Source organism: Zonotrichia leucophrys, chromosome 6, assembly GCF_028769735.1.
Source record: "Zonotrichia leucophrys gambelii isolate GWCS_2022_RI chromosome 6, RI_Zleu_2.0, whole genome shotgun sequence".
Classification (NCBI taxonomy): domain Eukaryota; kingdom Metazoa; phylum Chordata; class Aves; order Passeriformes; family Passerellidae; genus Zonotrichia; species Zonotrichia leucophrys.
In genome coordinates this window covers 18,367,270-18,391,557 of record NC_088176.1, presented here as the reverse complement: position 1 = coordinate 18,391,557, position 24,288 = coordinate 18,367,270, and the positions used below count along the sequence as shown (strand labels likewise).

The 24,288-nt window shown below is 40.4% G+C and overlaps 1 protein-coding gene across 1 annotated transcript; it reads right to left on the bottom strand.

The window, feature by feature from the left end:
- Nucleotides 1–1,167: 1,167 nt before the first annotated feature.
- ZFAND4 (zinc finger AN1-type containing 4) lies at nt 1,168–21,581 on the bottom strand. The gene is made up of 10 exons (XM_064717002.1): nt 21,433–21,581; nt 20,458–20,760; nt 13,257–13,332; nt 13,088–13,155; nt 12,364–12,550; nt 9,048–9,234; nt 7,052–8,230; nt 6,377–6,431; nt 4,006–4,120; nt 1,168–2,060 (listed from the first exon to the last, which is right to left on the bottom strand). The coding sequence occupies exons 2-10, from the start codon at nt 20,639–20,641 to the stop codon at nt 1,925–1,927; spliced, it is 2,187 nt and encodes a 728-aa protein (XP_064573072.1). The 5' UTR covers nt 20,642–20,760; nt 21,433–21,581; the 3' UTR covers nt 1,168–1,924.
- Between the last annotated feature and the right edge of the window lie 2,707 nt (nt 21,582–24,288).

Sequence of the window (24,288 nt, the reverse complement as noted above, 5' to 3'; positions counted from 1 at the left end):
ATTGAGATGTGACTTCCAACCATGCATCTGTTGTGTAGTTGTACTAAAATTGGAGTATGGCTATTCCAATATACTGCAAAACAATTTCCTGACAATTATACTTATGCAAAATCAGATTAAGTGATCACAGACCAAAGTTTAATTCCACTTCTTACCAAATCTATACTGTACCTACAAGAAGTGCAATATCTCTGTCTCGAGAATGTTGCTGTCATTGTTGTGAAAACACTTGTGCATTTGTCATGTTCCTTATTCTCTTCTTTTGGCATCACACACTGTCCCTTGCTGGAGATGAAAAAACTGCAGGCAGTTCATGGTACACAGCATGGCTCAGTAACAACACAATGGTCATATCACAAGGGAACTTTCTCCAGTTATAACAAGCACAGAAGTCACACACACAGAATTATATTTTTATCTTATCAATACCCAGAAGAATGATTGTGAACATTTTTATCCAAGCTCATCACTCTGAAAACTTCAGGTTTAAGAAGTATGAAGTGGGCTACACAAAATGGATTTCCTCCAAAGATCAGATTCTACAAGTTACTTCTCCCTCTTTCAGTGGTCATCTTTCTTCTTTTTTTGTCCACCTTTTGACTATCATTCTTCTAAAGCTGCTACCCTTTGACTGGAATGCAGCACAGATCATTTTAATACCAACTAAGTGGCTGAGGACTTTGACAAGACAGGGACAATGACATTTGATTACCTAGATAAAATGGGTGGGGTTATTCTTTTGTTTTGGTGGTTTGTCGTAGGATTTCGATTAATATTTTTATACTGGAACACTTAATGCTACTTATGCTTATAAAAATATTTCACAAGCATTAAGGGGATGAAAGAAGAAAGTATTTCAGTAGGTATATTCCTCCAAAAGCAGTTTCTGCAGAGGCTACATAATCACTAGAAGTGTCTCATGCATTTACTGAACTGCTGGTATACTATCAGCTGGAGGGGAGAAAGGTTAATACAAGCCCTTTGTTGTGCATCCCTTTAGTCTTTGCTGGTACACCTGTAAGACTTCAGGAGGTTTATTTAAAGCACAGTGTTGGTCAGAATAAAAAAGAAAATAAATATACCCTCCCAACAGAGCCCAGCTTTTAATTTAGGAACACACTGTAAGAGGGAAGTAATTTTTTGCATTTATGACAGCATAAACAAGAATAAAATTTAATATTTATTAGAATTTCTTCCAGTAACAGCATTCAACATCTTAACAAAGCAAGTTGTGAAGTCTTAAAAAAATCTAGGATTACAAAAAAAGTTAAAATAAGTTGTTTCTTATATTTAATGGCAACAAACAGGGAACCTTCTATTTAAAAACAAACTTGTCATATAAACAGCATTATTTTAAGAAAATGTGATTAAGGTGATATGTAATTTTCAGAATGGACACACAATGTACGAATATCAATCAGAATGAAACAAAGGGGTGGAACACACTATCCCCTTAAAATCTCAAAACAGGCTGTTTGAAGAAAGGGGAGGGAGGAGGATCTTTCTAGTGAAATAACTTAGAAGATACCACACAATGGACAAAAACAAGAGTACAGAAGACATTACGTGACACCCTCATTACAACACCCCCTCAACTCTGGTTATACAGTAAAGTTAGTAAAGTGCATCTTTAAAGACTTGTCTAGTGAAATAGCTTTTCCAAATATAAAACACAACACGTGCAGTAACAGTTAAATCATAGTGTAAGTTTTCAGAAACGAATTTTTAACCTTTCATTCACTCAAGAAGAAAAGTTTTAACTGCAGTAGTGTTCACATTATTCTTCGATGCATCCTCATGTGCTTTTGTTACTTGGCAAATCTTTAAATACGGAGCATGGCAAAATGATGCAGTTTAAGCAAGTGCTTCTCTCAATTCAGTACAATTCCTCAACAGCAGAGCGGCCACATGCAGCACAACCATGTCAAATTTTGGGAAGCTTTGGTGCACTAATGATGGGGTTGGTCTCCTGTAAATATCTCCGTCCTGCACTCTTGTAGTCGTAGGTGCAAGTGTGAGTCTCTGCATAGCGGTGTGTCGCACAGAAGTTGTTTCCACATCTGAAGAATCAAGAATATTACAAGTTACAAGCTTTTAGAAGCCTTCAATGCTCTGACATGCTGGGAGCCATTTTAGTTAATCATGTCTTAGATGACAGAGCTGTCTGAATGAGATGACAGAGCTGAACTGGTGGGGTACACAGAAGGACATTTTTCGCACAATGTTTTAGTTTTGACCCAACAGTCTCTTCAGCTGGGACGCTAAGCAAGATCAGTGCTCCAGGAACCAGCTGGTAAGGAGTCAAGTACACTTATAATTTAAGAATAATGAGCTTTGTTTTACTTTCTTTCTTTTTTAAGGACCTCACACAATATTATTTGGTAGAATTCAGAGAACAAAACCACAGACAGTAATTCCCTCAGGTGAAATCCATATAATGCATTTCAATTCAAAACCACTACATCATTCAGACAATCAAAACAGATGTTTTCAGCTCAATTCTGTCTGGCATAAACTCAAATTAGCCATTTAAGATTAATAAATACAGATTTAGTCAGCTGTTAAGACATCAGACAAACTACACGGAACATAACTTCCTGGAGGACTTTAATAGGGTTCATCAACCCAGTACCAGTTGCAGTTCTGATGAGTTAAGATCAGGATTTTTGCTTTGAACTTGACAGTTCTCCAGCTAAGAGTCTTACCATGAGAAAAGCATACTTTGGATGTTGTATACTATTAATCCCCTATTTATTTATCTTTCTAGGTTCATAATTAACTCTGCAGCTGTTCCTGAGGCTTTATGTGCCTGGAAATAAATTTGCTTTCCTTTGGTTCTTGATCCCATAGTCACAACTTTTCTCATATGACTGTATTCTTTATTTGGTTTACCCTGCTTTCTAGTAAAAGGTCCCATGGTTGCTCCTTTTGAAACCAAAATAAATGCTATTCTTGGAGATGAGCCATTACCCCCTTCATTTTTAACCTTAAGCAAGCTGCTTAGTTACTTTTAGAAGAGGTTGCAGCTATTTGCTCATCAGGAAAGTGAGCAGTGTACAAAACCGTTTCAAAATCAGAGACTGAAGAGTCAGTAAGGAGACAATTCCTCACCCTGAAATTCTCTATACGATTCCCCAGTGGCAGAAGTTCTTTTTCATTTTGCTGTTGTTGGCATGAACCAAGATCAGCTCCAAATGCAGCCCACGGTGCAGCAGTTCCCAACACTGACTAGCCCATAGGAAAGAATACTAAGAAAAAAATACCTTGTGGTCAAAAAATACTTGAAAACTAAGATTAACAGAGAGATCTGTTTTTTTCCCTGTGGTTTTTGTTGTTGTTGTTGAGTTTTTTGTCAGTTTGGAGGTTAGTTTTCCTCATCTGGGGATTTTTTCTTCTTTTTTTTATAGTTTCCCAAGACTACAACCAAGCACCAGGTCTCACAGTGTCATCTAGAAGTAAGGATTTGGGGGACCAGCATTCTGGTTCTGCGCTTGAGATGCTCTAAATGCTCAAAGGTAACTGAAGTCTTGCAAAAAGCAGACCACACATCAAAAATTTTTTGAATACAAATTTGTATAAATTCACAAACTGTCAAGATGTGCTGCAATAGGGAGAAATCAGAGGGGCGTTTCTGAGAAACTATACCAAACCTGCTTTTTCCTCAAGTTGTTAAAGGTGTCATTATTGATGAGAAACTTTGCAGAATGTGTATCTGTGACAAGTTCTTCTCCAACCAGTAAAATGCATCATTGTTTTTGTTATCTTATTAATTTCCTGCTATCTTCCATTCTATTACCTTCTATTTCTTGACCTTCCTGGAAGAACATACACCTCAAGAGCAGAAGAGGGGCAACATTCCTGAGTTCTAATTCCTGCAGTTTTGCTGAACTGAGAATTGCAACTTTTTTGAAGGTCCCCTTTTGATTCGCTATGTTTACGGAATACAATGCAGGAAAGAAAACTTCTTGGTTAACTCAGCTATCAATTTTAAGTAACTCAGCCTACCTGCACTCATAGCTGGTTGCCAATCCAGTTTTCTTGCCACAAAGAAAGCAGTGCTTTGAAATTTTCTTTTTTGCTTGAATTAAGCCATTCACAGGTGGAAGATGGGTTGCTTCACCTGCTTTCAGAAGTAGAAAGACAGCAAAGACATTTTAACTTATTCACAAACTAGTTAAATGTTGTCTTTTGAAATGAAAATTTATTTTGCATTTCTTAGGATACTTCAGGTGGGAAACCCAAAGTCTAAAAGGAGAGGAGAAAAATAAACCCTGAAAGCCAAAACAGGAAACACACTTCAAGCCTGGAAGAGGCATCACAATGTGCAGAACTGTTATTCTGAACAAGAATTAAAAGTTCACATAAGCAAGAAGTTACAGAACAAATCAAGAAACACATCTCTTAATGGTCTTCCCAGGTGTAAAATGAACAGAGTGTCACTGGGAAAGCACTGTGCACAATGGCTTTACAAAGAATCAACTGGGCACTCCAGTACCTAGCATCCAATATATTCAGTATACTAATTTGCCAAATAAGTACTGCAACATTTTAAAATCTTGCTGGTACTCCATAATTGCAAGAAAAGTACAGTATTAGACTACAGGCCTCTACTTAGCCATATGGTTACATTAGACACTTTGCAGATGTTTGTAAAGCTTCTACACTTAAAAAATTTACTTTATTTTTACTTTTTGCCATGTAATTCTTGGCTGTTGTTTTATTAACTGGAGATCATGTAAAGAAAAGGCTTCTCCTTTCTTATTCTCCTCCCTTCTTTCTGTAGAATTAAGTTCATTCTCCACAACTTGCTTAAGCATATTTCCCATATCTGGATCAGTAAAGTGAGTGATGCAGCCTCTCAAAAATTCTTTCAGTGTTTCTACTGCTCTATTGGCAAGATGTTCCCAGAAAGTTATCTCATGAATTCTCAAGTATTTTTTGTCCAGCACAGCTTTAATCCCAACAGAAACGCAGCAGACTACACTCAATAGTAGCCCCAGGCAGTCACTACACATGACAGCCATCACTACCAACCACTCCCACCCCATTCCTATTTAGCATTGAAATTTCCAGGCAACATTTGTCCACGCTAACAATTTTTTCATCTAAAAGCACACAATTTCAGAAGCACTGGCTAGCTCAGTTTGTGAAAGAGACAGAGCTTGAGGACAGCTGGCCCTGTGGACCTACATGGACAGGAAAAACAATACACCTGTCTTCACATTTACATCCCTACAGCAACTGCAGTGAAAAGTGATCTGTCCTTTGGCCAGTTATAACAGATCATTACCACATCTCTCCCAACAGCCTGCATGATATGACCACACTAACTCATATCTGGCATCTTTTGGAAAATACACTTTTGTTCAACACAAGATTCACCAGAGAAGTGTCCTCTTCACAGTCCTATCCAAAGTGACTCAGGTATTAGCAGGCTTCCCCATATGCAGACAAGGCTCTCAGGATAGCACCTCTGGAGCAAAAGGACAGACCTGTTTACTAACTGACTGCCAAGTCCAAGCTGCACCCACAGCTGTGAAACAACAGCACAACCCACTCTGTTAGCAGCTTTTGCTCCAACATTACAATTACATAACTTTTTCTGTTGCAGCTGCCATTTGAACAGCTACTGTCTAGCTCATTTTCTACACCTGGATCTGCAATACATGCCTACCTCTTCCTAAGGTCATATAGAAAGAAAAGAAAAATTGCTAACTGCAAGTCAAGAATACATAGAAGAAAAATTAAATGTGCTGAAAATTCTTAGCTCATTGTCTTAAGAGCTTTAAAAGCATTAATTTAGACAATTCCTTTACTCCCAGTAGAATTAATCACACAAGCAGTTAATATCTATGCATAACATATTCTTTTTCAGAAGATGTCAAACATTAAGCACTCCACAGTTACCAAGGCTAGGGTGGAAAGAATGACAAGCACAAAAACCAGTAAAATTTCTGCACTATATCAGTGTTCTGCAGCATCCATGCCCTTATTGCTTCCTCCCCACTTTTTTTGTACTAAAGACAATGCTACTGATAAATTTGGCTCTGATTTTAATAGACTCAGAAGTATCCAGAAAACTGATAATTTGGAAACTTCAGCACAGAAGCTCCCATTTAGATCTACAGATGATGTGCAGGATTCACTAAGTATTAAAAAGGAAGAATTGTAGTTATGGTCCATCTAAGATCTGGATCCCATCTGCTTGTTTAAGAAGTGCTTAAAATATTAAAAGACTAACCAAACAATAGAAGCATAATACAGCAAGGACTCCAGAAGCCAAATGCCTTACAAAGAGAAATTATTTTTGTCCTCTATATGTGTGATGTACCAGAAAAAATTAAAGAGTAATTTTTAATTATTATATGTTACTTACCTACTCTTTTCCCTACAGCTGCCATACTTCCATTCATTCCAAGCCCATGCGCAGACTAAAAAAAAAAAAAAATGTCCACAAGGAAATTACTAGCACATGGAAATTAAATGGCAAAGTAGGTAGTCTGTTATCAGCTTATTTGATATCAATGTTTTATCAATCTGCCCATGAAGAGTCCAAGACAACTTCTGCACACATAGGTACAACTCTGTAACATAAAGCCTTACCATCAATGGCTATTTAATAAACGTCCCCACACTTCAAAATACACCAAAACAACAAAGTACATTAGAGAGCAGAAGCTTGGCATATATGGTGCCAGTCACTGGGCACACTTTGGAATAAATGACAATTAGTGAGCAACAGAAGCCAGATGATGCTTCTAAGACACACACTCATAAATCTATCAGTACAGTAACTCATAATTTCAGTTGTGAACTGAATAACCACTTCAAGCTCAATGAAAAATTAGTTCTAGGACCTGTTTAGACAAACAGGCTGTTTAGATACCATAAGCTATTCAGAAAACAGTTTAGGACACTCAGGGATTTAAATACACCTCCTACAATCCATCTGCCTCTCCTGACAAGACACAAACACACACACAGTAGTTTTGTAACATCAGTATCACAAAACCAGGAAAACTTTGATTTCTTTGGACATGTGTATACTCACTAGAATATATTCAGCAGCTTCATTTGGAGGAGCAGTTTTCCTAAAGCTTTCTTCCTGAAAATGCTGCAGGCTTGCAGGTAGTGCAATACCAGAAGTCCGAAAGCCGTCAGTCCCACAGGAACTCTGTAAACTTTCCCTGTTTGTGCTTCGGGCCAGCGAAGCCAGAAATCCTAAGTTACTTACAGAACTCGCAGGTTCTTTGGGTGTCTTGCTAGCCACATCTGTGATGTCCCTAGTCTCTGCTTTAGAAATTACATCAGGTCTTTTGCCAAGTGACTCTACTTTCACACTACAAAATCTAGTGGTCCTAGGAAAAGAGGAGTCTGCTATACTACGTACTTCCAATGATCGAAGCACATTTGGGGAGGCTGCAGATCTCAAGTTACCAGCCTCAAAGCACCTGGGCTGTGCTTGTGGCTTCAGGGCACTGTGGTGTGCCACTTGCGCTGAATACCGCAGGGGAGACAACAGCAGATTCTTCTGAGGACCTAATTCACGAGTACTGAGAAGACCAGTCTCCATTGCTGCAGTGCTCAGCACTTTGCCAAGAGGTTTGCTATGCTGCTCTACAACCTTAGAATCTTTGTCTCCATCAGGCAGTTCAAGCTCTGGGTTCACCTTTCCTATGTCATAGATCTCACTACACTGTTCAGCAGTGCTTCCTTCTGTTAAAAAAGCATAACCATCTGGTTCAGGTAGATGTTCTTCTTTTCCATATAGTTCCACGTTTGTTAGGTTTGGAAACAAAACAGCATCCTCCTCACTCGCTGAGGTTGGATTTTCAGGTGCTTTTTCTGAATTTGCAGGCAGGGATGAAACAGGAGTCAGAATACTATTTGTAGGTAGCTTTGCATTTTCTAGTTCAACACGAGATATTTTTGGTGGTAACCTGATGCTATTGACTGGCTGAGACCAAGAGCTGCTCTGCCAAGTGTCATCTTCCTTAAGGAAGTGATTAGCAGTGGCTGGCATTGTTCTACCAGCAGTGGCCAAGGTAGCCAGTGCTGAAAGTGCGTTTTGGGGAGACTCTGACTGATGCAAATGCCCGGGAGGAGGTAGGCACGATTGTCCGATGTGGGGCAGCACTCTGAGGAAGCGGTGACGGGCAGCAGCCACCGAGCCACTCGATGGTCGAGGAGTCATGGGAGGCCGAGGCTTCACCTTGACAGTTTTCTTAGGCTATTGAAAAGAAAAAAGCCCAAGCAAAATCAAAAATCACAGACACAACAACAATTAGTATTTGAATTCCAGTTGCACTCAAAAGACCTGACTGAAAATATATGCTGAGAAATTCAGACACTGTAAGCCATTCTTTCTACTCCCTCGTATGCTACTAGCCATTCAAGACTTCACCCCAACATCTGAGTAATAAAATCAAAGATCATAATCAGGAAATATTTTCATTGAACAGGTGATATATCAGAGAAACAGAAAAAGGAAACCAGAAAGCCATCAAAGTTATCCAGAGGAGCTTCAGGTCTCAAACAGAACAAAAAATGTAAGGAAGTATAATCTCTTCATTTTACATCTAGGTAACCTAGTCACATGTGAGCACCAGTTTAATGTTTTATTTTCAAGATAATATCATTCCCATATTTCACTTTATAGGCTTTTCAGTTAGAGTATATCTAATGAAATTTCATTTTAAGAGAAACATTGACTTTTACCAGAGCAGTACTGCAAAACAATGCTACTTAAAGTATCGGAAGAAAAAAACTCACAAAACCCACTCACCTACCCAAAAAATCTACCCTTGCAAATAAATTCAGGACTAGTAATCAATTCTTTGAATGAAGGCAGGTAGGTTCAAGGAATGCCAATGCCCCTCAGAAAATGTTTACACAACAGTATTTACATAAACAATAGCTGAGAAATCATCTACCCATGATAACTTGACTTCTCAGTATGGCAGAGTATCTGGTCTAGTTTTTAGAAAAGGCAGCACAAGGAAAGCCCACTCCATTTTATGACAGAAAAATTGAAATCACAATTTCACCTTTTTACTCAGATTCATGTTCTCCATCTTTGCCTTGAGCAGTTTCATTTTGTTCATAGTAATTGAATTCTCAATAATCTGTTGGCCAGAAGGTGATGCCTCTGTCTCATCTTCATCATCAGCATATAAATTATAAACTGAACCACCGCTGAAAATAAAAGAAAGTTTGTATTCACCCTCTAATGAAGTAATTTAATTACATTTTCAATGTAGAGTATTCTCACAACTAGGAAGTCATATCCGTAGTTGATCTGTTGACAAAACATTATGTAAAACTGTATGCAAAGATATTTCAAATCCATTTATCCACATACGAATCCCTTATTAGGGCAAAGTCGCTGACATGTCGCTGAAATCTGTACACAGCCACGCTTCTGGGAAGTTGTTATAGCATATACAGTTGGTTCACACTCACTATATATTTTCCCCACAGAGGGGATATCCAGTTCCACAAATGTCTCCTGAAGATATGGCCAAAGCTGTTAAGTGTGTGACTCAGACAACAAGCTGATCAGTTTTCCAATTAACCAGACACTGGCATGGAAGGAAAAGTCCAAATTTCTATCCATCCTGAGGGGTGTTCTCACCATAAATGGAAATGGAGGGCTCACCCATGTGGATGTGATATTCTATTTCTCCTTTTCAAAATAAAAAAAAAAAGAAAAAAAAAAAGAAAAAAAATATCAGTTTAGGTTCCCAAAGATTCCAAAGAGTCTCACATTTGGAAAAAAAAATAAATAGATTAGAATTGCTAGTCCCAAGACAAAATATTTTAAGTCAGTAATCACGGGAAGTTTACAACATGACATTTCCATCTTCCATTCTGCATTCTAACAGAATGCTAAACCTCAAGGTTAAAAAATCAGCGTCTAACTTGTTTTTCCTATGAAGCAATGAAGCATTGACCAGCAACACATTCAACATTTGACAGTGAAATGAAAGAACCATTAGGACTGTCCAATTCAGTACAAACTGATGCATTTTCAACACTGTAGGCAGTACATTTCAAAGAGTGTTATAGTTCTTCCATTACATTGTCAGCACCTAGAATCATGACAATCAGGCAATTCCCCTAATTCCCCTGTATTCATACATATGTCTTAGTAGATTTAGCTTGTTTCTACTCTCCAAAAGAGATCAAGGAAGAACTAAAAGTCATGTGGAAAAAGAAAATATCACTAATTAGAGCTGGCATCTTACCTGATCCTTAGAAATATTCTGCTGCCTTTAGAGCCAGCATTTTTTGCACTGACTCTCCAAATCCAGTTCCTAAAATGTAACGAAATTCCAAAGGCATTTTGGAATGGAGAGACAGTGAGACACTGGGAGATGGTGTGAAGAGCAAGAAAGCAGCAAATTCAAACCAAGAATCAGCAAAATAGACCAGACATTTCTTACCAAAACCAGAGCAATTCCAAATGGGAACAGTTAGCATATCTATTACTTATACATATTTCTCCTGGTAAAAACCCAACACTAAAGAATAATTTCAAAATTTTATCTTCACAAAGGTTTACATCACCAAGTCAAAATAATTTGTTGAACGTCCCTTCCTGCAAGGTAAGGACAGAAAGCAAAGCAGTATGTCTCATGTTTGGTTGGTTTTTGATTTTTTTAATGCAAAAATCATTGTTATCTTTTAGTTCCACTTTCTGACAAACAGGGGCCAAAAACACACACCAAAAAAAAAAAAGAGTGACAAAATAAAATCTATGTCTCAAAAATTATTAGCTTGCTGAAACCCTTTTGGCACCAGTCCTCCACCAATGCTTCAATGCTTTTCTAACCCAGTGACAATGGTCACTGTATGCATTTATACTTTTGTTAAGTTTGATCCAGTAACTCAAGCACAGATAAAATAAAATTATCTGGAGAACTGTAAAAACCAAGACCAAAACCAACTTCTCATTTCTAAATTTCAGTCAAATTCTGCTCTAGGTATCAGCAATGTGAGAAAGGATGATAAACACATGCTTCAAAATGCTTAGTCACCAATATACCCACACATATGAACACACCTGTCAGCATGGAAAACTAGCAGTGTTCAGCAGTATTCAGAGTGACCCAGAGCCTTACTCTATAAAGATCAAACAAAAAGGTCTGATTTGCTTCCATTCTCTCTTCCCTTTGCTACTTTTCCATTTCCCACAGTCTCACCCAGCCATGGTAACCAACTCAAGAATTAGGATTTCCTTCCCCTCCAAATTACTATCTGCCTTACTAGAAAAGCTAATAAGTGAACTCCCATAGCAAGCACAGAAAAACAGAAACAACTCAAGCTCAATGTTTTCAACTCAGGTGGCTTCCAACCCAACTGGTTCACTTGACCAGCATCAGCTCATTTCTTAAACCCAATGTATTTGACTGAATGTGGGAATTCAGCTTTGGTATTTTTTTCCATTGGTAGTTTTTAAGTATAGATGTCTTATAAAAATCTTTAAGAGTAGTATCAGTCTGAACACAAAAAATAAAATCCCAGCACAAAGCTCTTGCTTTCCCTTTGCATACAGAAACAAGAATAGTCACTTAAAGAACCTTGAGCCTTAGCCTTGCAGAAAAGACAGCTAGTTCCCAGAAAAGGGACTCCTTTCCTCGCAGCTGTACAAATGTTAAGTTCTTGAATGGAAAAACGTACCTACCCAAAAGCTGCAGTATACAAATAGAATGCAATAATTTTTAAAAGGTATCCATTTTGATAGTTTTAGGAAAAAGACTACCCAGCTGTTTACTACAATTACAATGTAGTAGGTAAAGTGTCCTTCTGATGATAAGATCACTGGATTCTGACAGCAATTGACCCAAGCTTGGCACCTCAACAGTAGCTAACCTGAGGCCTAATTGCATCCAAAATCTGGCTGTATTGGTAAATACTATTTTCCTGACTAATCATTTAGTCAAGTCACACCCATAGGAAAAAAATTGTTATGCGAACAAGGAAATGTTTAAAAAACTAAACAAATGCATTAAGATGTTAGAGAAAGTGCTTAATGGAAGTTTTTAATATCTAATAAAATATTGATTTGACTCTCCTGCAACATGGTCCTTTTCAGAAAGGGCTGGAATGTTGAGAATTGCCTAAGTATGAAGTCAGTTTTATCGCACTATATTAATGCAGACAGTGATAAGAAAACCATCAGCACAACCACTGACCACAAAGCACTACTGTGCTCTCAGACAGTTACAACAATTTAATAGCCCTTAGGGAATAATCCTTACAATATGCCAGATACTCTTCTGATAAAACCAACAAATACAGCTGAAAATTACACAGCAATCCACTCTTGAAGAATAATACAAAGATTAAAATGAACTTTACCTCAAAGATTCAGACAGTGGTGTTAAAGTGCCATCGCCCCGGTCAACCACACGGAAGAAATTCAAGCGATCTCCTTCGCGATACACGAGGAAGGTGACTTGTTTGTTGGACGGCCCTTTCTCCCACACCTTGTCTCTAGCAGGATCCATGTATTCAGCCATTTCCCTGATAGGATCTTTCACAGGAACTAAGGACATAAAAAAACCAAAATGAACTCAAAGTATTATTGTTGTTCTTTTGATCACCTCTGAGTGCTCAGCTTAGTTTATAATAGCAATTCCCAACCCAGAAGATAGGCTGGGTTTTTTCCTAATTTTTCCCAAGAAAACTATCAAGGGAATTTCTTCCTTTTCACTCCTATACAGATGGTCCAAGTAACCAAGTTTATCATCTCACTGTAGCAAAGTCTGATTCTTATGACAATATTTAAAAAAATATTTGTATAATGACATTGCAGGATAATTTTTTCTTCAAGTGAAGAATTGCTGATTTTATGACTTGACAATTTTGTACATACAAATATACTTAATTTAAGAGTAAACAAAGAGAATATTTTCTAAGAGAAGATGGCAAAAAAAATCCCCCCATTTTTGTTACGTATTTTTCCATCTGGAACTGAAGTCTCATTGTCCAAAATGCTTCCCTAAGAGAATGCTTACCTAAGCTCTTTACAGTTATGAGACATTGCACGAAAACCACTATCTTTAACTTCCTTAACACCTACCTCTTCTGGTGTTAACAGGTCCACCTCGCATAGCCAGAACCAACTTCAGAGTGCAGCCTTCTGAAATGCTATAAATAACAACAAATAAATTTTTGTACCATTTTTTGTTGTTCATGCTAACAATTACTTAGAAACATTAATTAGAAACATAATTTTATTCTATACTTACTTATAATCATCCAAACAATAGTCATCCTTCAGTTCCATATTGTTCCAAATTAAGTGCTGCTGAGAGACAGGAATACCTAAACAAAAGAAACAAATGACTTAAATCTTGACAAGAAGACTTCTGTGGATTTTTGAAGAGTGTGGGGCTGATTGAAACTGGATCACAGGAGAAAGAAGAGAAGAAGCAGGACAAGGACAGGCACTTGAGCAGTCTTCAGCCATGACATCCAACCTCCATATAGTTATTAAAACCAAAGATTTTCAGAAGGCTTTAGCTCACACACAAAGTTCAACCTTTTGGCTCAGCACAGTGTGTAGAAGTGTTCAACTGCTTCAGGCTTACTGAACACCTGCTTTTTTCAGTCATCAGATAAGGAAGGTTTATTCCTGTTATCTGAACTTCAGAACTTTATGTCTACTGATGGAAAAAACAGGATAAATCTCTACCTACAAAACTACTGAATAATTTAATCACAGACTGGTATTCTGCATTACTCACAGTACAGACATAATCACATTAAGGTGACTGGTGCCAGCTCTATTACAGTGGTGGGAAGTGCAAATCTGTTCTTATCCCTGCTTGGTTTGGGACCTCAAAGTTGGCATGTACAGTTTAGTACCACAACAGTTAATTAAACTGCATCCTACAAACACTTTTCTTTTGTTCTGGGTGTTTTTTCAAGCCATCAGAATGTTATTACTAATATCCAGTAATACTCACTTTCAACTCAAATTCTGGGATGGTCTGGCTATTTTTGTTAAAAGAAAGTAAGCATACTGAATATTTGTTCTTACTAAAAATCTGTGTTCTATACAAATAGAATTCAAATTCTACATAATTTTTGCCTGCATAGTCAATTCAGTTAGATACAGATGTAATACACATTAAAGATAATAAGCAAAAGCTGGTACAACTTGAGGCCTTCACATTTTTACATCCATGTTCCAAATTTTGGATAGAATAAAAATGAACACAGTTACAAAAGGATGCAACATCTCTGACCACCAAAAAAAAGTCAGCATCCAGCATCACAAGGAAGTTGCTCAATTTGTCTAGTGAAACCCAAGTAATTAAGATGTCACTGTATATTCATGACCAATATTAATTAAAATCTATATCTATAAAGATCAAGAACTACTTTTTCAAGAAGTCCTAAACACTATTTCTCATACTAAGAACCAAACTCTATAAATGTATTTTCCTAAAGGTTACATTAAAATAATTTTATCCTATATTTTTATTCATTACATGTTCAGATACTAAAAGGCAACGCAAGTGGCAGTGCTACACAGTAAGACTTCCCTAAATACATCTGGCAGGAAGGGAACACAAAGATCAGAGTCGTTCAGGTAGTTCCCAAAAACATCTAAGCGTTTGAAGGCTTGTGAGAATGCTCAGCAAGCTGTGGCAGGGATCAGAAAAGTAGTCCCTTGCTAGGCAGAAGAAGGGCACAAAGCTCCCAATACCCATCAGTGGCAAGGAAGAAGAGGGAATCAAAGTCCAAGCACAATCAACAGACAAGTAGGAGACACCGCTGTGCAGAAGGGGGAGTGCACTTTGCAGGAATTGTCATTGTTTTCCTTTAGGCTTTAGAGAAGATGACAATTTCCTCTTCTCACCACAGCTCATATCCAGATCTTCCCTATTCTGACCAACCAAGACAACTTTACCCCTGACTGCATTTAACAGGACTCTTATAGCCTCTGAAGTCCACAGAACATTTGTAAGGAGAATGCTCATACAGTAGACAAACATAATTGCTACTACACTGCTGGCTATTTAGTAGCTGGTTATTGGTTATGTTTCAAGTCAGCAGTGTAAGCAAAAGAACAAGCTGGCAATAGCCAGTGAGTCTCCATTAAAGTTTTTTGTGTTGTTTTGCTCTCTTCTGATTACAAACAATCTGATTACTGTCTGCATTTGTTATGGTTTCAGCAGTCTCCAAGGAGCAATTTCCAATTACTTTGATAAACTGAGAGAGCATTTGTTAAAAAGGCTGGCTTGCAGCTGGCAGTACTGGAGTGAAACATAGTTTTGCTCATTCAACAATGACAATGTATTTTTGATGAAATGAACAGATGAAAAGAGGAAACTCTGCTGTAATTGGAAACAGACACATCTTTATTACTTATGCCCTTTTATACTGCTTTCTTAGAATTCTGTATTTATACATTGAGGAAATAGTATGTGCTTTATAGCTTCAGAGGCAGCAAAATATTCATCACCCTTTTCTGGATCATAGTAAGATTTCTCGAGGAGACATTGGCACATGAGATCATCACGTACAACTGCCAACAATAATGAGAACTGTGAGATACCCATCCACTATACCCTCTCCCTAAGCAGCACATGATGGTATCACTGGCCTGCCCCAAATCATACTGAGAGGTAAGCAAGGCAGTAAGCTACATCTCAGTGCCCAAATGGAAATGAGCTGGCCAGCTGATGCTATAGGAGACAGGAGAGTCTGCACACTACCTACTGAAACGCTGCAGGTGCACTGACAATGAGACCTACTAACAAAGGGGAAGGAGAGGAGAGAAGCAGCTACCCTATCCTGTCTCTGAATCAGCACATCACATACAGCCTTAAGCTTGCCTCCCTTACTCTTCTTTTTGGCATGCTAAGTAGGTTCACCACAGAAACTGATATTGTCAAGTCTGACACAGGAAAAAAAAATCCCTGTAGATTTCAGAAAAAAACCCCTTGATTTTATGCTGTGGGTATAAAGTTCCTATGTTTAAAAATGCCACATATATTTCACTGTAAAAATTCAAACTGCACTTATCTTTCATTCAATGCTGAAATTGATGAAGCCTCTGTTTACAGAGAGGCTGGGCTGACAGTCTTATTTCCCCCACAAACTGGCTACATTAGTAAGAGGTGCAAAAGCCCACAACTTACAGTGGCAAGACCACTTTCCTAATTGTTACATCCCCCAGCATTAACTTGAATGACAGTAACTGTGGCAGCATATACAGTCAGTCTGACCTACTCTTTGTCAAATGGACTAAGAACAGACTAAAGACAGCAAATCACCAGTAACTGAATTCAGGCCAACAAAATTTCCTGACAAAGGTGACCTTACTTTACAGCTTCCAGGTGCTGCTCTGGGCAGCCATTTGCTATGAGCAGTCTTGCACTCACAGAAATGTTTCCCCAGCTCAGACAAGGTACAAGCTTAAAAATGCTTCATGAACTTCTCTATCAGCACAGTAAACAGGCAAATCATAAAGCAAAGAGAAGACGTAGGGGAAAAGTAACAAAGAGAAAAAGCAGGATTGGTTCCGTTAAAAATTCATGACACTTGTGCAATCCATTTACTCCAGTCCTGGCAGAAGCACAGCTATTTTCTCTAATGCAAACAGTGACAAATGTCATTATGACATACTCTGAATTCACAGAATATTGAAAGAAATTACAACACCCATATGAAGTCTGCTTGACATTTTTCTAGTTCCTTTTTTTTAACGTGAAGCTGCTGTACACAGGCAGCAAAATAATGACAGCAAAAAGAGCAAAGAAAAATAACAACTGACACGATGAACTGAGTACACACATACACAACAAAATTATTGCTGCATCTGTTCATCATTCCCTGCTGAACATAAGGGAACACCTACTGAACACTGAAATCAAGGTGTGCTCTGAAAGCTCGTTCTCTTTTTCCCCTTTACAATAATACAAGAAAAAGGGAACATCTAAATTTTCATCTAACAAGGTCAATGTTTCAATGTACATAGATCATAAAATTCATAAAATTCAGTTGCAAGTACTCACCTAACAAACCATGGCCAAGTTGTTTTTTATTTTAAAGCTAACTACATAAATGAATGCCTTAACACTCCATACCAAAGAATTAAAATTCCTGCAAGCTGACAACAATAATACCACCACTGCCATTACCAAATCCAAAGTCCACCTCCTCCCTTGAGACTCAATCCTATCTTTCCCAATAAACATGCTTACAGGTATTATCTATGGTTCTGTAACAGATTAATTAACCATTACTACAAATATGCTACCTGAATGCTCTGTCTATAAAACACTGTAATAACCATGTTTCCAAATGAATACTAAACTCTGCCCAGCCCAGCAGCTACAAGCACTTGTGCAATGGAGAAAGCAAAGAGAACTCAGTTTAAAAGCCCCATTACTTCCTCTTTCAACAAAACGTTGATTTTTTTCAAGAAGTACCCATGTTAAAGCTCAGTCTTTCATGCCACCTTGAAAGTCAGATCCCATCCTCTCCATGTCCATCAACACTGATTAACAAGTAAAACCGATGGAGCAGGTAGCACTGCTAGCAGCACTCTGAGTGTATTCCAGCTTTTATGCCACCAGCAGAGACAAAGGGAGCTATTTCTTCTCAGGTGAACCTTTGTAAAGGGCTCAGTCACTGAATCTGAGACTAGGAGTGATTTATCCCTGGGCTCCAAAGCCAGCACTATAACAAATCTCCTGCTTACTTCACACAGGACATATCTGAGGACAAATACCTGGATCTGATATGCTATAAGACAATCACACATCACATCAGATATGCTATACTCACACATCACACACATGAGATATGCTAGAACTTCAATTTATGAGTAGAAGACTTGCACTGAAATTGATGTGTTAGAACCCGTAAGTTTTATGTATATTCTTTACTGACTAAAACCATTGAAAACATGGAGCTCTTTCTTAGTAAGGTACCAGTGTCTAGTACAGCTGTCCAAACAAAGCCTTTCCATATCAGATCACTAGCAGGCATCAAGAATGACAAACAGTATCTGAAGCAGACAAAATTCCTAACATGCCATCCATATTATGCTTTTTTTATTACAGTGAAGACAGTCTACATCTACTGATTTTCTGGCTGTTGATAAAGATAATTTTGTCTTGTTTTAATTTTATTATTAGCCTCTTACAATTAGAGGCATTGGTAATATTTCAACAATTTGTTAACTTCTGACACAATTCAAGATTTTTTTTCTTGGAGCTCTCAGGTTTCAGCTCATTTTTTCAAAATGTCTCTTTTTTTCCCCCTAGCTTATATACTATCATCCCCAACATCCAAATGTAGAAAATATGTGTAACTAGGGACCTCATGCAGTCTTTCAGCACTGTAGGAGGCATTCTCCAGCCAGAAGTGCAGCTTAAATAAGAGAGATTCACATCCCATGAAAGCTGAGACAATACAATAATAAAAAGTGAAAACCAGCAGCGGAAACAGGAACAGATATAAGTTTTCTCCTTCCCATACTAAATTACAACAAAATTACTTTTGAATTTTTGCTCCATCTGGGTGATTTACTGCTTGAACTTGTGCACTATAATAGAAACTTTGTCACTGAAAAATTGTTAATTATTATTTTACATGCAACAGCAACCCCAAATGCAACATAAAATTAATTTGTCATTGTGTATCTGTTTTGTCCAGACGTAACTGATCAATTTGTTTTCCCTCTGCCTTCCACAAATTGTTAATCAGGGCAATACAAATATTTTAACTCTACTATGAAGTATCAAAGTATTTCAACTGACTGCTGAGAATTCAATGATAAGCACCAGTAAACTCATCTTCCATGTTTAATGGAATTTACTTACTATTAATTCTATACCGCAAGCAGCCAAGCCATAATTACTTTACCACTCTATGAACTACAACATGCAAACAAAATTCCAGATAAGCATGATTAAACTTCATTACTGAGCTGTTCTTCTATTAAGAAATGAGAATACTTTTGTAAGCTGTAGGTATAACTGAGTATGGCTATCACAGTCTCACATTTTGGACTACAAGGAATTCAAATCTCTCTTCCTCACATATCCCAGTGATCTCTTAAAGCACCACCGATACTGCCCAGACAGCCTGCCTGCCTTCTTCTGTTCTCTACTGCCTATGCTACCTATTAAGTCACTGCTAGTCAGCGTTCTACCCATGTCTCCTGCACCTATATTCAATTACATGCAGGAAAACCCCTTTCCTTTTCTTGTTTCACCTCGAGCCTCCAGGAACATCTTGACACATTCTCTGACTTGTGATTAATTACAGCTTTGTCCACAGCAAACAAAAGGCCACCCCCAGAGCTGCACTGCTGCACCTACACAGATGTAAGATCCAGTCACTGCACAGTGCAGCTTCTGCTGTGTGCATCCTACCAGTAAACATCCCCTCTGCTGTTGCAATGCTTGTGTGTTTTAACACTTGTGCCAGCTGTCTGGGGTTTTTTCCATCCACCAGAGCAGATTTCCATAAGAGGAGGAGAGTTATCTTAGATTCCAGTCAACAGTATTATATTACATCTCCCAGAGGATGGGTTCCACACAGACAGAAGGATGAAAAACACACACAGCTGGACTAGGGAAGGAGAGGATCCCTTTTCTTAAAATTAGCAACTCTGATACTCTCAGCTTCTACAGCTGTACAGTTCTTTAACCCCTCCAAAGTGAAAAAGAAGATAGAGGATGCAATACTTAAGACTATGAACACATAAATATTTCAAAACACATTCTCTCATGCAAGGTCATCCTCACCATAGAGGAAAAGAGGTAAGAGAGGTAACCTACACTTATTCTTCTTGCATAAGCATCAGGACTGGCCTCATGACTTAAAGGAGATTTTCACTTGGCAAAATGTGTCAAGTTTATCACTTTAAGACAAAGCATTGCTCAGCCAGATGTCTAACAGCAAAAGATCACTCACCTAAACAAAATTCAAATAAGTAACTTAAAGCTGCCTTTGGGAATTGCCTGCACTGCAGTTGCTCTTGTGACTGCAGTATCATAAAAAAACCATAAACTGACTAACCTGATCAGCAACAAACACAGCAGCAAATCTAAAGTATGCTCAGTTACAATACACATATATTGCATGGCTCAAATTATAACCTTCCTAGTTAACAAACAATCTGAGTCAGAGAATCCACAGACTTTTTACAATTTACCTTAATAATTGTACATAAAAAAACCCCCAACCAACCCATCAGAAGAGCAAACATACCAACTGCAGTGAAGCCTAAGCCATGAACATATAGCAAACAGAAAGAACAGAAAAACAACTCAACTTCAATTAAACCTAAGCACCTAGTTTTCAAACATATTGTTATACACGACATTTAAGTTGTCTGGTGTGATTTTAGCAATTATGTTTTTTAAAACAGAACTTTTTCTAAAGTGATAAAGTTTACACTGAAATAAGAGAGAATAGTACCTTCCAGTCTTTGAATTTTAGCTTTCACAGAAATAACTGTTTCAAAGGGGGAAACTCGCAGTTCAAAGCAGGTTCCTGTAAGCGTTTCAATGAAGAGCTCCATAGTTTCATAGAAAGGAAGTTTGTAGTGAAATGGTCCCATATTATCTTTATTAAAAAAAGGAGGCTCTTTCTTGTTGGCCATTAGAACGGATTTACAACTTCCTTGTAAGAAGATCTGTCAGGAAACTACATTCCACTTCTAGCCAAGGCAGCTTTGAAGACACGTGTAGTGCATTGCTGTTCATCTTTAGGATTTTTCACCTATAAAGCAAACAAATATAGTTCTGACAACATCTAAACGTAACAGCTAAAGAGAATTTAAATTCATTTCGTCTAAAATGGACGTTAAGAAACTTGAAGTTATTACCTAGGCAGGGCAAGATAACCTCAAATTATATTACCAACATTGCAGTTTTAGGGCTCTAGTTCCAGTCAGCATTCCAGACGCAACCCACTACCTTTGTTATTTTTGTTTCCACAAGCGACGTGACAACCAGACGCCCAATGCCTCCTGACAAGAGCTGAGCCCTCCGCAGTGTCAGAGCTCGAGCAGAACTCCACCAAGGCGTACGAACAGGGACTGCTCCGGCCTCAGGAAAGGCAGTTGGCGGCGGCAGCCCGGCCGTGCCAGCGGCGTCCATCGCCGCAGCGGAGCAGGGCCGGGCCCCGGTAGCCGAGCGGAGCGCCCGCGAACAAAGGACGGCGAGCAGCTGCCGAGCCCCCGCCGCGCCTCGGGGCGGCCTCGCACGCCGGGCTAGCAGCGGGCCCCGCCACCGCTGCCCCGGCCCCGCTTCCTCCCGGGACGCGCGCCCCGCCGGTGGGGCCGAGCCCGGGGCGCTTCGAGCACGGCCCCCTGCCCCGCCGCTAGGTCCCCGCAGCGGCGGCGCTCCAGAGGGCCCGGAACCCGCCAAGCGAAGGTGGGTCTCACCTCACCTGCCACCGCCGGGCCCGCTCGGGGGGAGACGCGGTTCCTCTCCCCCCGCGCCGCCCCGCCCGCCGCAGCTGCCGGAGCCGGCCGGGCCCGGCGGGACGCTCGGACCGGGAGCGCAGCCGGAGACGCCGGGGGCACGACTGGGAGGAGCCGCCCGGCAGCCCCCGCGCCGCCCCCGCCCTGTGACAGCTCCTCCCGCGGACCAATGGGACGGCCGCTCTCACGAACCTCGGCCAATCAGCGCCCGCAGGGGGCGGGGCTCGCGGCGCCTCAGGGGCGGGCGCCCGCCGGGCCGCTTGTTGTGGTCGTTAAGACGCGGGGCGGCAGCGCGTGCGCACGAAAGGACCCGGATCCGCTTCCCCATCGCCGGCAGTGTTGAAGGCCAGGCTGGACGGGGGCTCGGGCAGCCTGCTCCGGTGGGAGGCGTCCCTGCTCGGGGCCGGGGGCAACGGGATGGGCCTTCAGGTCCCTTCCGCCCCAAACCGCTCCGTGAGTCTGTGCAACGCCCCCTGCGCTACCGGTGGACACGTGATAGCGGCGGGGGCCGCGCTGCCCTCTGGGACACGGAGTGCGGCGGCGCCGGGAGGCTGCCCGGGCAGGTCGAGGCTAAGGTGGCTCCGGCAGCCTCGGCTCAGGGCCGCGCCGCAGAGGCAGCAGCGAGCCCTTGCGCTCCGGCCGAGCGGCTCCCAGCCATTGCCGCTGTGTCGGAGCGCAGCGCTGGCCCCGGGCGGCAGGGCCGGGGCCGACTCCCAGCCCGGGCAGCCGCCCCGCTGCTCCTAGCCAGGACACGAACATTGCCCCTGGCAGGGCCAGGCACTGCTCTGCGGCACCTTCACTGAAGGGCAGCGCTCCACTCCGCTCCCAGTTCAGCGTGAGGTGAGCCAGGGCAAGCTCCAGAAGCAGCGGGCCAGCGGACGATCACAGGCTAGAGAAAACAAGCTCATCCTATTAGCAGGTGCTAATTACATTAACCACTTTACTTTCCATTTAGGTTTTAAAATATGCAAGACCTACCCTGACTCACTGTTCGGTTTCAGGCCCAGTTAAAATGATGACTTTTGAGAAGCATGTAGCAGGTATGGGAACCTGTCAGAGCTTCTGGGTGCTGTAATACTGAGCCTTCAGCTCTGCCCTTCCAGAAATATGCAGCTGTGGTTTATCAAATTTGCATAAAAAGCCAAAAACCAAATCTGAAAAGCAACATACAAAAAACCCCCAAATCACCAGAAAACCAACACAACCCAAAACCAAACCGTCTAGCCTAAACCCAGTTCAAAATTATCACCTCTCAGACCAAGCCCTCCCAGAAGTGAAGTGCCTAGAACTCATTTTAATATGTGAAGAGAGACAAGGAAGGGCACAAACACTCTCTGTCTGCCAGTTTAGAAAGACTAGGTGGGAACAAAGGGTCTGATCTACATCATAGAAACTTGCACTATGAAGAGCTTTTCTCTGCTGAGCTTTCGCATGAAAGTTTAAGAAACACTAAGGCAGGAGCTTTTTTTCCTGCTCCAAGAGCTTTTAGCCCTCAGGGTTCTTAAGCTTGTGAACAGCCCTCTCTGCAATGTTAATGGAAGTTATTAATGTGAAGGGCCAAGAAGAAAGATGCAGAAAAGAAACAGAAGAATTTACCATCTTTTTCTTCGTCATCATATCTTTGAAGCCCTTCTAAGCACAGAAGAAAGGAGTAAAGAAGCAGTCCAGATCACATACAAGGCATATGTAGCAGATGTAATGCCTATAAATAAAAGTTCAAGTGCTTTCACTGCAGACACCCATTTGCAAATAGCCCCCACACTCTTTTTCAAGCTGCTACTCTCAGCTTAATCCCCACTTAACATGAATCATTGCCAGGCCCACCTATGGTGCAAATCAATACATCATGTTTCTCCTTTATCCCTTCCAACCTTTCCTTCTGCTTTACCCTCATTAGTGCTAGATGTTTCAGCTGTAGTATTTACTGTGCCTGATAAAGGAAATTCAACTTGAGAAACAAGGGACTGAAGCAGATGTCTCAGAATGGGGACTGCAGTGCAAGTGGGAGTTGATCTCAAAGAAGTCCTCTGAGCACATGCTTTAAATTCACAGCAGAACAGTCTTAAAGAGTCCAAGATAAAGTAGTCACTATCATAAAAGCAGTGAATCTAGTCAGAATTGCAGGCAGTCACTTGTACAATAAAATAAAATAAACATTTGATCCTCCTGCATGTATACATTTGCTTTCCTTGTGTGCATGCAGGAGAGCAAGTGTCTACCGCTGGGTATCAAGTACAGTTAATGGCATCTGTTTCAGAAGGCAATCTAGAAAATACAGGAAGCAGTTAGACCAAATACATTCCATGGTTAGAGGGATTCCAGAGCAGCAACCTCCTGTATACAGCCTACACTGTGTTATGGAGGAGAGGGGAAAGCATACCTTTAGGCACTAAAGAGTCTTTCCACAAAGTCAGCCTGTCAGCCTGGAAGTGACCAAGCGTGCTCTGGACAGATGGACTTTGTGAAAACACTTATTTGCAAAACTCTGGCAGCTCCATGCAGGTGAAAAATCTCATTTAATGGCCTACAGCTTGAACAGAAGACACTGTTAGGTTTCTGTTGTCTTCATGGACCGCTTGGTAACACACTTTGTAACACACTTTCCCTGGCAAAGCAGCATTAACTGTTGTTATTTTTACAACCCACATTAGCTGCCTATATGAAAATACCTCATTAGAGCTGGTGACAAGTCCTGCTCTGAGATTTCCTAACTGCTCCATCTGTAAGAGAAGCTGTACCTGGTACTGAACCCAGCCTTACCCTCCCACTAGCTCAGTAGGTGGCAGCTGACCCAGACAAGGCACGGAAATGGTTTTGGTAGC

Coding starts and splice junctions, on each gene's coding strand:
- ZFAND4 (XM_064717002.1), bottom strand. CDS start 20,641: ATGGCCAACAAGAAAGAGCCTCCTTTTTTTAATAAAGATAATATGGGA. Junction 13,156..13,256: donor TATTGTTTGGATGATTATAA/GTAAGTATAGAA, acceptor TGTTATTTATAG/CATTTCAGAAGGCTGCACTC. Junction 9,235..12,363: donor CCACTGTCTGAATCTTTGAG/GTAAAGTTCATT, acceptor TAATTAAATTAC/TTCATTAGAGGGTGAATACA.